The sequence below is a fragment of the Orbicella franksi genome, unplaced genomic scaffold, assembly GCF_964199315.1.
Source record: "Orbicella franksi unplaced genomic scaffold, jaOrbFran1.1 SCAFFOLD_740, whole genome shotgun sequence".
Classification (NCBI taxonomy): Eukaryota; Metazoa; Cnidaria; class Anthozoa; order Scleractinia; family Merulinidae; genus Orbicella; species Orbicella franksi.
In genome coordinates, this window is record NW_027670825.1 from 643 (window position 1) to 14,000 (window position 13,358).

The 13,358-nt window shown below is 37.3% G+C and overlaps 1 protein-coding gene across 1 annotated transcript; it reads left to right on the top strand.

Moving 5' to 3' along the window:
* The first annotated feature begins 3,514 nt into the window (after nucleotides 1-3,514).
* On the top strand, nucleotides 3,515-13,340 carry LOC145475276 (guanine nucleotide-exchange factor SEC12-like). The gene is made up of 8 exons (XM_081455244.1): nucleotides 3,515-3,832; nucleotides 5,808-6,200; nucleotides 6,959-7,042; nucleotides 7,418-7,539; nucleotides 8,121-8,291; nucleotides 8,875-8,947; nucleotides 9,696-9,852; nucleotides 10,447-13,340. The coding sequence occupies exons 1-8, from the start codon at nucleotides 3,710-3,712 to the stop codon at nucleotides 10,536-10,538; spliced, it is 1,215 nt and encodes a 404-aa protein (XP_081311370.1). The 5' UTR covers nucleotides 3,515-3,709; the 3' UTR covers nucleotides 10,539-13,340.
* Nucleotides 13,341-13,358: the final 18 nt, after the last annotated feature.

Genomic DNA, 13,358 nt, shown 5'->3' on the forward strand with positions numbered 1-13,358 from the left:
TCTCGCCCTTTTTAAAAGTCTAATTTTTATTTAGAGACATACTGTTGACCAATTCGTCTCCGTTTCCGTCTTTGTTGTGAAAACAAATTAAACTGAACTATACTCTTGAGTGATCATTACGCCTTCATTAGTAATGCAAGCAAACATGCCAACTTTCTGTTCGAAATTTAATTTTAAAAGTCCCCCCCCCCCCCCTTACGAGGCTAGGAAATAACTGCCATCCTCGTGTTTTTACCGTGGGGAAAAAGTTTCCAAACCGTTGAAATTTTGAGTACATTTCTTTTATCAAATTATCAAATGTTCATAAAGTAAAGCAAAAAAAACACCGTTGAGATAATTTTAAGAAAGCAATTCTTATGCCTCGTAGGAAACTTCACGCGGTAACACGATAGAGTCCGGACTGAAAGTCAATATACAACTGTAAACAGCTGCTATGACCTGGTTAAGTGAAAACAGCGCTTAAGTGCATACAAATAAGCAAATAAAGAAGCCTCGAGTGTGCTCTGTTCTGTTGTAAAGCACACAGGAAGCGGTAGAGTGTAGGGGAAAACACGAGAGTACTCTACCGCTTCCTAAGTGATTTATAACAGAACAGAGCACCGTCGCGGCTTCTTTATTTGTTTTGTGGTAAAGAATCTGTTAATTTCCCCAGGCATTTGGCTGTTTTTCCAAACCAAACTTTATTGTCCAAACGATTAAAAGCTATAGAGGCCACCAAATTGCGAAATTAATCGCTGAGTACCGCGCTGAAGAGCTCACGAGCGCCGTTGCTCCATACGTGGCTCTCAAAGAAGAAGCGCATGGAATGGTTTGTTTGTCTTAGTCACATTGACGGTTAATTTTCGTGACGTCATTTGTGCGCGACGCTACAGACTAATGGAATGCAAATCTATTGCGTACGTGTGTACAGAAAGATACAACGAACGAGATTAGATTATAAATAAAAGTAATTAACAAAAGAATGTTTCAGCCATGATGAGCCCTAAAAGCGGATGCTTGTTAAACGAAATCTGCTACAATGTCAACGATCCGTCGGTTTTAGATAAATAGTGTAGCGAAAATCACAGATTTTGGTCATAAATAGGGTAAGGGTTTTGGAAAGCGGGCCGCCCATTTTTTTTTTTTTTTTGAGTACCGCCCATGGTTTGTACCATACCCTCAAAGGAAAAGGGATACGACTCAAAATTGTTTTAGAGTTTTTGAGTCATCAGCGCTCTCATCAGCTCACAAGACCCAGTCGTTTCAATTACGCACGCCGATACACAGTTAGTCTGGGCTTAGATCATATCTGGCAAGCAGATTTAGTTGGGCTTGCCCGCGACGCTAGGTCATAGTCCGCACAATCGGTTAGCAGAGCATTGGAAACCATCTTCGTCACATTTCAACGAAGGCCAAATTATCTCAAGGTAGATGAAGGAATAGAATTTATAATTCGCTTGTGAAAAAGGTGCTAACTAAATATAAGGTGCATCACTTTAGCGTGTACAGTCGTATGAAAGCTAGTGTAGTAGAGCACTTCAACCGCAGTCCATGAAGAGCCGGCAAGAATGATGTCTGTTTTAAAGAAAAGGGGAAATAGTACTTTTCTAGGTAACATGGTGGCTTTGTACGATGCACGATCCTCTCCAGATGTCTTTTGGTGGCGTGGAGACATTTTGGTACCTGTTTCGTATAACAACTCCAAGTTCAACTCGTAGTTGATATGGTTTACTAGTGCGGATCCTATAAGTAAAGTAAGTCAGTATAACCTTTATTTAAGTGTCTATGTGTTAGCCTAGATAGACTAATTGGGGACACTAGTAAAATAGCAACACTAATTGACATATGGTGCGTATAAAATTTGAATAATTACAGGAAAATGATGGTTTATCTGGCTCTTCAGTGTGTTGTTGTTGTTGTGTTTGCTGCTCTCATGATTATTATAGAGCTCTTGTTTTACGCGTTACTTCTTAGCTTTGGTGTTCTTCTAATGGTTTCTTTGTTTTTCAGTTTCTTACTCGTGCCGAGCAAAAACGTTCTCGTGTTCCGTTTTATTTGGCTTTATAATATAGATAGGAGCCTGCGCGCGCTCTGATTGGTCAAAGACCCATGTTTTATCAGAGTACAAAACATAGAAAAAGCGTGTTTTTATTGTTTTTCGTTAAATTACCTCTATATCATAAAGCAAATGAAGAAGCCTAAGCCGTGTATTACACTGTGATAAAAGACTCCGGACATTTGAGAAAACTCGAGAAATGTAGAAAACGCTCGCCTGCGGCTCGTGTTTTCTACATTTCCCTCGTGTTCTCAAATACCCGTCGTGTTTTATCACAGTGTAATGCTTTGGCTTCTTTATTTGTTAACTATAGTGTGGGTCTCGTGTTAGTGTGGTTGTTTACAACCTCGTTCCCATAGCTTTCCCCCTGTTAATGGTTTTCGTGGTTCTTTAATATCGCTTTTGTGGTTCTCCTGTATACATTTAGGTTGTTGTTGATTTTTTTTGTAAACGCGTCTTTGGGTCTCCGGCGTTTGATTCGATTCTTTGTGAATAGGCCACTTCGGAGTTACCCTTTGCCTCTGTGTCAAAACGATCGAGTCTTTGTGCGAGACTATTCATATTGAAATGTGTTCCGCCTGCATGTTCATTTTCATTCAAATCAAACTCAGTTTTGCACGAAGACTCGTTTTGAAAGAGAAGCACAAAGTAACTCGGAAATGGCCTATTTCGTTGTTCAGTCTTCAGTATTGCGGGGATGGCTGCCATGGTTCTCCAGTGTTGTGTGGTTTTGACGTACCTTCAGATGGGTTTTGTGGATCTTCAGAGTTGCTTTTGAGCTTCTCCTCGTCAGTTCAGTATGATGCTCGTATTTTCCATGTATTCTTCAGCTTGCTGTCCGTGGTTTGGGTGGTTCTTCAGTATGATTCTCTGGATTACTTTGTTCTTCTTGACCGCACGGAAATTACTCTTCAAAATTGTCAAATTTTCTAACACATTTTACACGGTGAAAGCTCACCAAACTTGATCCGTAGAACGCGTCGCGTCGTTGGTCTCTGTTTCTGTTAAGTTTCTGTTTTATTGATTTAATAAACTTCGAGATTGTATTTGAAATAATTTCCGTTTAATTTGAAATTTGTCCCTATTTACAACATAAAACTTCGTAAAAACGCGATCTCGTGTTCTCGTCTTTGCTTCGCAAAAGGACTGATCAAAGTCTTATTTACAATTGATTATATTCATGTGGTATCACGTGCTATATCAAGCTGTGTCGTATCTGTACAAACAAAACAAGGTCTTACGCAATAAAAGAGTTCGTGAATGTTCTTTACAATTGATATATTTTGATTGAAATATGCTAAAGTAAACATTTTTTCAAAAATGAAAAATTTGGCACGCCGAAAGAAGCCGGTCCTTCAGATCTTTTTCGCAAATTGAAAATTTAAATTAGATACCTTAGTCTTGATTTTATAGATAAAGACATTTCTTTGGAGTGCTGCTGGCTCTATAGCGTTTACAGTGTAGGTACCCTGAAAGTCTCTCTTCCTCGATCGCGCGAGCGCATTGGTCGAAATACGCACGAATCTGCGAACAGTGGCAACATTGTACAGCTGTCTTACCCATTGGCAAAGCAACCAAGCTCGAGCCACGTCGAATAGTTTGACCGGACAAAAACTTACACGATAGAACCATCAACTTTTTCGCTCATACTAACACCATTAATTTTCAAGGAGGATGTCTTTCACGACCCTAGAGACAACTAATTTTCCTCTTTATGCTGTGAATGTCTTGGACAGAGATCATTTTTTGATCGCCGGGGGAGGAGGTGCAGCGAAAACCGGTGTTCCAAACGCTTTGGTTTGTGTCAATTGTTTTCACTTCTTTTCACAAATATTTTATAGTTCATGGCGTACTGTTTTGTTTTGTCTTGTGCTTACTTGTGCGTGATTGTATTGTAGATGCTACTTTTGGTGATAACTTTTTATTGTTGTTTGTATTTTTGCAACAAACGTCGGCGAGAACGAGAGTTGTCAAAATTTATATCGATATTTAAAATGTTTGTTTCACGCGTACAGCGACATCAAAGTACTGTTGAAACCTGACTGACAAAATAGGTAGAAGATTCTGTTGATAACGTTTTCTACTGGAAAAGAGCAGTGTCTCTATTGAGAGTTTCCAAAATTATTTGACTGTACAACTGTAATCGTGTTCTTGTATCACTGTGGCTTAAACTTTTAAGGAAATACACTTTACGCCTACATGTAGTCTGATATAGGGTGTTAATGGTTTTCATCGATTTAAAAACTATTTTTCCTTCGAAAAAGAATTTTCTACAGCCTCTGGGACTTCCAATATATTTGTACTTGTATGTGACTTGTAGTGACAACCTTTATCGTAAAAGATGATGGTTTTCACTGAGGGTCATATATTGGCATCTAGTAGTTACAGCTGGGTAAAATTAAAAAGTGCAGATCTATACACTTCTAGAAAACAGTCCTAAGAAAATACATGCACTGACTGGTTAAAAATCATGTCTCTATAACTCGATAGAAACACAGAACTAGCACGAGCTGTTGACGTAATGATGGCGTAAGCAAAGAGAATTTACACTTTGATGATCAAAGTAAACAAGCTGTTTTTCTTTTTTTCGTCGCGGTGTTTTCTAAAAGAAATAGAAAACATGTTCTCCATGTTTCTATCAAGTGATAGGAACACTCGTGAAAGTTTGGGAGAACTCGAAAAAGCTGGGGAAACACTGGCCTGCGGCTCGTGTTCCCACAGCATTTCTCAAACTTCCACTCATGTTTCTATAACTCAATAGAAACATGGTACATGTTTTCTATTTCGTAAGTGTTAATGAGTATGCAGAGGTGGCATTGCCTACTTGTATAATATATACTATAAGGAGAAAAACATAATATTTTAGAATGCTACAAAGGAAAATGTGCCCACACATAGTCTAATATACAGGGTGTAAATGGCTGTTGTCAAAATGAACTATTATCTCTTTGGAAAAGAAATTTTTACAGCCTCTGGGACTTTCAATGTACTTGTACATGTATATGACCACTAGTGACCACCTTTATGTTAAAGATAATGGTTGTCACTAAGGTCATATATCTAACCAACTACTAGATGCAGCTGAATTGACAGCACAGATACAAGATGGAAAACCCTGCCTTATAGCCATCTCATTATATGGCCACCTTGTTATTACGGCAAGTTTATTCTGGCCCGAACAAAAGCTTAGTCAGTCATTTTTGTTTTTGTTTAAAGAACCCCTTTAATACAGCCACTCCTTTAATATGGCCAGATCTTTGTGGCCTGTTGGTTACCGGATTAACAGGGTTCTACTGTATAAGCTGCTCTTATTAGGCAGAAGAGTATCCAGATATTCTATAGATGCTAACGTTTTAGGAAAAATCATTAAAAGACCTTTGATTAGAGAAGACGTATGAATGTTGAACAAACATGTTTAAAACATTTTTGGGAAAGAATGTACTTTAATTTATAGTTCTGGTTCAGGGCTGGTGACTTTCTCAATGTAGAAGAACATGGCTAGAATGGTTACCACTGAATAGTTCAGGTTCAGCCTGATAAGATGCTGGAAACCATTCAGTAATTGAGACTTGTTTAAAGGATATAATGATCTTGGCTCTGTTTATCTTGGACTGTGCGAAATAATTTGTATCTGCGGTAAGGCATTAGAAAAGGGAGGGGAACCTGTTCATGTTTGGTTCTGCATGAGCGACAAAGATCTTGTGTACACCAACCATACTGAAAGGATGTTTTAACTTAATTGTACTCTATTATTACTTTTTCTTAATTTCAGAATATTTACAAGCTTGGTAGAAATGGTAAAGACCTTAAAGTGACCCTAGTTCATAATTTTGAAGCTGGGAGAAGACCCATCATGAACTGTGCAATTCACCCAACATCAAATGTTATTGCTGTAGGAATGGATAATAAATGCCAGTTGCTTGAGCTTGATGTCAAGGAAGAAGTTCAAAACTCTCAGAAAGTGAAAGGAAAAAGCAAGGTTGTTGTCAAAGAAAAGACCCAGAAATTCACAATAAAAGAACTGGAATCAAAGGTGACAGTTTCTGGTGAAGATGGTGATTCTAAAGATGACGATGATGTAGGGTTTCAGAAAGTTGTAAGATTCACGGCAGATGGGCACTACATTGTTACAGGTGGCTCTGATGGGCATGTCAGAGTTCTCAAGGTAATTCCATGTTCAAAATTTGAATTCTCCTTAGTGGTTGTGAATTGTTCCTGTTAATTACTGTAATGCATGTTTTGAGAATATGATCCTTGAATGTGTAATAGTTTAGATCAAGACAATATCCTCCCTTTCCTAAGTATGGTAGTTTATCTTACAGTCTGCTTGCTTGACAATGTGGTCATGTTATAAAGAGAAACTAGAATTGATCTCCCTGCAAACAAATGATATCTCATTATGTGTGCATGCAAGAAGTAAATACACTCTTATCAGCATGTGCAAAACCAATAAATTATTATTCAGGGCTGTAATTAAGGGACATAACCTGTAACACCTGTTACATATGTATGCTTGATTTTCCCTTGATGGTACGGGTGAAATTGTCTGTTGTTGATAGAATTCACCTCCAGAGTAACAAGTTTGCTAGTGGTGTGGAGAACAAGGTGACAGGTGACTCTAAACTTGAGGACAGCCCTGATTATTAATCCCTCAATGATTTGGAGAGGAAACTGCAGAGTTGCTAGTGAATGGTACATGTCTGAATGGTACCTTACTTTATATTAATAATAAATGAAAAATCTTGCAACCTTACTTCATTTTTTCACATCCTCAGTTCTTCTACTTGTATGTGAATTTAATGTAAATGAAAACTCTTGCAACCTTTCATTTACTGTATTTCTGGAACTGGCTTCAAAACTTAAATTCATTGGTTTTGTGAAGTGTGTAACTTTTTATTTTATTTTTTCTCTATTTTGTTCCAGTATCCATCCCTTGAAAGTGTTCATGATATAAAAGCCCACACAACTGATGTCGATGACCTTGATGTACATCCTAATTCACGTCAGGTGAAGTTTTTTTAACAGTCTCTAACACTTTAGGGATAAAGGTTTTATTCCACTGTAGTTTCCTGGTATTTATGTCTGTATTCCATAGCTACTGGCAGCAGAAACAAGAAAAATGAACCAGCGATTTGAGTTTGAAACATATATTACATGTGTACTTTATATGAATTTCGATCAAAGTGATTTATATCTAGTTTTAAGTTTATTTTCCTTTGCCCCAGATTTACCAGGCAACTATAACCCTAAGACAATGAAAAAATAAAATTCAAATAATTTGCATTTATGTAACTGTGCATGTGGTTCAAAATCATTCTGACCTAAAATTAATATTATTTCTAGTCTGATAATTTATTTCATGATTATATTATATTTTTTCAGTTTGTAACATGCTCCAGAGATACGACAGCATATGTATGGAGACTAGAAGAAGGGAAAAAACAATTTCAGCTCTATTTTTCTGTGAATAATCAGGATGATTTCTTTAGAGTAAGAGCCTGCAGGTAGGATGCACTTAAATAAGTACTAAACTATTGAAAAAAAAAATTTTACAGTCAGTTACAGTGAAATAAAATGTTTAAATGCAATATTTTTCATTGAATTTCTGAAATCCTGACTTGTTAAGCAGTCAGAATGAAAACAAGTTCTACAATTTAAGCCTATTGACTAGTCTTTGAGAGTATAAATGCACAATGTACAGGATATTTGTAGTTTTTCCCTCTGTTAAGTTTGGTGAAAATTGTTAGGAAGCTGTAAGTACAGTCAATACAAACTCTTCTTACAAACTCCTCTGTAATATAACAAACAGTGCACTTGCACCCAGAGAACCAGAATTTAATAATTGCTACATGTACCTTTATAATTCAGACACCGCTAAGGTTACATTTATGAGTTGCAATAATTTCAAAATTCACCTACAAGCACAGTTGCAAAATAAAATGACTTAATAAGTACTGTTACATGTACATGTAAGTCATCCTGAATTTACCAAACGTTTTAGAAGGATTCCTTCATCTGAGGCACTGATTCTCTCTGTGAGCAGCTTCAATAGGATTAAATTTTTTTTTTGAAATTCTCTTCACAGATTTGCTACTAATGAGAAAAAAGAAGTGAGTCTTTATACAATAAATGTGCCATCCAAGTTCAATAGAAAGTCTCCAACACCTTCATACTTGGTCAAGTGGGACTGTTCAAAATGGCTGCCGCAAATGAGTCAGCCGGCTGGAATAGAACCTCTTACACAAATGGCTATCAGGTACATAGTATTTAGATATCTTTCAAATATGATCATAATCTGACTTCTCCTGACGTTACTAATGAATGGCGAAGCAGATGTGTTTTGAGGATACGGAAAATAATTATATGATTTACATGCAAATGTACTAATTGGCTGAGCAGGGCATAGTTGTTCAATGGTTGTTAATGTGGATCAGCATGTCGAAACGTTTCACACAAATATTAGTTCCTCTCAACAGAGCAGTCCAGTGCCTCCTCCAGACCTGTAGTTTCATTGGTTCTGGTAACCTGTAGCTTCTATCGTTTCAAGAGATTGCAGCATTGTTTGAATCATTTAATATGTATTTTTTCATGAGCCAAGAACAAACGGTGTTTGGACAGCTTCAGGCCTGCCCTCTCAACACAGTTTAATGGAGAAGTGTGTGCCCTCCAATATGTTCCCACCATTTATTTACATGTAAGCTACCAAAAGTAAATAATAACAGTAAAACCAAATCACTCATGACAAGTTATAACCAGGATCAACCCAACATTCAGCAACAAACTAACAACTTACATGTACATGTAACCATTGATTTTTGCTGTTTAACACTTTTCCATAGTGGAAATGGCACATTTGTTGGAGTTGGGACAGCTGAAGGTGACATTTCAGTCTATATAGCATGGAGTCTTGCGGTTAGTGTTGACATTAAGTAACACTTTCACCCAAGAATGTAAATTAATTATACAGGGTAGCTGCTTTGATCAATGACCTACAGTTACTTCTTTACTCTTTACACGTAAGTCGTTATATTTTGTTTAAGACATTCCCAAAACTTTCTAACAAAATCTAGGTGACAGCTTAAACTGGTGATAACCTCTTGAAATAATGGTTCACTGCTTTAAACTGGAACTTCAATTGCCACTTTGAACTGTCAGTTTACCACCTTGGACTGATGAATTGTCTTTAAAATGATGGTTTGCGACTTTGACAAGTGACACCTTCTAAAAACGTGGTGAACAGAATTTCTTTACAATGTAATGCATAACATGGGTGTTATGGGTTATAGATTCAACTGAAAACACTGAATAAACTCATAATAAGCTACCAGTGTGAAACCGGACAACATGTACTTTAACAGTACTAATCCCTGCAGCCAACTCCTTCACATATCACCCTTCTCCTCCCTCTTTAGCCTCAATGTTATTAGGTTAAGCAAACCACAGAAGCAATGGCAATGGGAACTTGCTTACAAAATAAACGTTTTACAGTAATAAGATGAAGTCATAACTTCTGATTTTCTTGTGACAGATTGCAATGTAAGGGATATCAGAATAAAATGAGAAGATTATAATAATTATTATCAGATGTCACAGCTCCTTACATCTTGCTAATGTGATTAGGGATTCATGTCTCTTACAGTTGTACATTATTTCTCTGCAGCCCCTGGTTACACTTAAGGGTGTCCATAACATCTTTGTAACAGGACTGGCATTTCTTCCCGATTCTCAACTAGTGAACAACCAGCTTCGCAATGAGTTTGCAGTGCTCAGTATATCTGCTGATAACACCTGTAAAGTTACCACACTCAAAAGAAGAGGTATGGTGTCTATTGTTGCTTACACGTAACAAGATATACCAAGACAGAGCAATATTTTTTTATTAGGAACTACATATAATAGTTGTTTTAATTTAATGTTTATTCATTCATCCATCTATCTAACTTTAAGTATGTCTGTCTGTCTGTCTGTCTGCCATTCTGCTTGTCTGTCAGTCCCTTGTTTCCTTTTCCTCTCCATCCCTCCGATTGTCCCTCCCTAGTTAGTTATCAGACAGACGATTTATTCACTACATAAACCAAACTGACAATGGATGTCAAACAGCATAACTTTATTTCAGTTATGTAACGGATGGACAAAAACTTATCAGAACTGACCAATCACTATCAACAAAATATACATAAGTATGAGTCTTAAAGCTACATGTACATGTAATACCATGTACATGTAATACCAGCCAAGCTGACCAATCATTTCACTGGACCAGAGTTAGCATGCATGGCATCTACTTACAAAACACTTTTCACTTGACTTTTGAAGAAGTCTTCTGCTCCACTATTCCTTTTCAGAGCTAGCCTCACCTTGATGATCACTCCATATGAACTAACAATACAATGTTTGAAATCATTTTTCAGGTGAATATAGTATCTGGTGGATTCTTGTAGGATTTTTATTGCTGCTGTACTTGGTTGTAGTGGGCCTAGCTTATGCTGGTCTTGATTTATAATGAATTTCTTGTAATATATATTTATTGATTATTAATAATACATTAGCAATAGTAGTTAGTATATTATACATGAAGAGCATAATAATTTTATTGAAATGTATTAACTGTAACTTAAAATTTTCATCATCACATGTTGTAAATATTCTTGAAAATGATTCATCATGTACAAAATAGTACATACCATTGGCAATCCATTGGTTAGCTGACAAAGTACAGCATGCAGGTAAATGTGGCCCGGCTGAGGGACTCCCATACGAAAAAGTTGGGGTGGTCGTCGGAAAATTTGAATAAAACCTTTAAAGGAGGCTAACCTAGGTGTGGCTCAATCTTTATTTGACTCCTGAAAGATACCACTTAAAATAGAATAGGCTTGATTACCAGCCACTGTTCTGAAAAAGAGCCCGGACTAGTAGACCGAACTTGAGAGAACGGCAGAAATCATACCAAAAAAAGATCAGAAATGCAAGTGTTGTTTTCATTGTCAACTCTTCAAGTGCACCTTAAAAGCTACTTTGACAGCTGAAATTAGTGGCGTTTTGTCATGAACACCCAAAGCAAGACCAGATTCCTTGATTTATACCCCTAAGTGAAACAACAAGCATCCCCAACCTTTTCATATGAGAGTTTCCGCCCTCCCCAGGGAAACGTGTCTTATCTTACAAGAGTTCTATCCTTGAAAATTGAATGAATGCAGTGTAGGTCGAAGTATTTGCTAAGCAACCTTTACATCATTCTGATATGATAAAAAACCGAAAATGAATCTAAAGGACTTTTATGCCATACTGTAGATTGTAGCATTTTCAGAGAGGACATACATGTACACCACATTACACCCAAAGTATTCATACATGGCTAAATGAACGTCAAGATGTCCTATTATTTATTGCCATTCTTGCGCCCTAAGTCTGCTTCCTACGGTTAAGGAAGTTTGGATTTCTACATGTACATATGTTAGGTCATTTTCACATGTAGGATTCATGATTCTAATTACTGAATTTAATCAATAAGTCAGCTAGTGGGTCAGTCGATCAGTCGACCAGGCGGTCGGTCACTGAATTTGATTAGAAATAGAGTCGTACGTGTTCGTTGGAAGTAGAAGTTACATGTATCAGGGCACATACACAGTTACAGTGTGTTGACCTTCTTTTATTGCTGGCCAAAGGCAAAAAAATGGATAGATGAATCCTAGTATTTATAATCTTTAAGATGTTAGTATATCTAAATGTGAAGTGTGTGTACTTTTACCCTTTCATTTCTCCGAGAGTCCTGAGTCAATAGTCCTAAGTAGTAGTTTCATGTGGTGCTGTGCCTTAGACATGATCTGTACAAGCCTGGCGTAAACTTTCAAGTCTGTTATAATAGAAGGAACTGTGGTTGCAATACATGTATTTCATTCTGTCAATTATGTGGATGAAGCCCTCGAGTGTGTCAGATGAAATGTGTGACGCATTACTTCCATGTGGTATAGTTTGTTTTCTTAATATTTTGCAAATAGCTTTTGGCAGCTTCTTTTTCTGTTGGTGACTTTTGGACATAAAACTCTGGAGGAAGGAAGGACAAAGATAAAATTATGACAAAAGGAAGGAGCAAATATCTCTGAAAAGATAAAATACATTGTCGTGAGAATTTATCCACACGTCCTTCTCTATTTAAAAGTCGTAGTTTTGGACATGATCCCTATATTGAGTTCAACTACTATCTTAAGGTAAAACTTAATTTGAACTCGTAACGCAGTTTAAAATGTTCTTCCATGCACCTAAAGTTTCTAAAATTAGCCTGGGCCTTAGCCTGCGAACGCAGATGTATTTTCGGCTGTCGCTTGTCTCGGCGGAGACAAGCGACAGCCGAAAATACGTCTGCGTTCGCAGGCTACCTGGGCCTCTATATACAGTGTAGAGACAAATCGTCTCAAGTCACTAGAGGGTCACCCTCCATACCGAGTCTCCTCAGGGGAGAGAACTTTTACTGCACCTTTCAATGACACGCCAACTCTGCTCAAAAACGGTTTTGTGTTTTGCTTCCGCCAGTCATCCTAGCGGACCTCACAGGAAACAATATTTCTGTAATTTTTTTAAAACTTTTTTGTTTGACTAATTATGATTGTCTGCCGCCAAAAGTTAGTTAGGTTTTGAACTTCAGAGTTAACCTGTAATTGAAAGGCGCAGTGATACATTTCTTTATTAATGGAACGAACTTTCCATTTGAGAAATCGGGAAGTTGGCTCAACTGGGGGCTAGGATGACTGAACAAAGGTTCACTCGCTTTGAAGGTAGAGTGACCCTGGGGGTCGAGCAAACATTTTACGTGTAAACACTTTGGATATGTTTAATTCGCTTACCAGGAACACATCGAGGCATATCGAGCATGCACGAAACTAGGAAGGATCACTGTTTGGCTTGGCCGGGTCAGCAGCGACAACTTTTTCCATATAAACGTTCGGTAAAAGATCGCTTGAAAAGAAGGTAACCCTATCGTCAGGGACTGCTCTTCTCCAAAGAAACAGACTCTTAGTCTATAAACTGTGATCAAAGTAAAATGAACGTTTCTAGTGCAATCGCGTAACTAGTAGTGTTTCTATAACTCTAGAAACTTAGAAGTGCTTGCTAAGTCAACCGACCCGCTTAATAAGTGAGCGAAATGTTAAACAGGAGCAATAGACACCTTAAAGAAAACGAAAGGAAAAAAAGTGGGTTTAACCTTAAAATAAATGCAGAAATTAAATACATAGTTTCTACTCTTTTCCATATTAACAGGCCATTAGTCTGTGAACTATGATCAAACATCAAAGTATGAAATAAACGTTTCTAGTGTAGTTGAGCG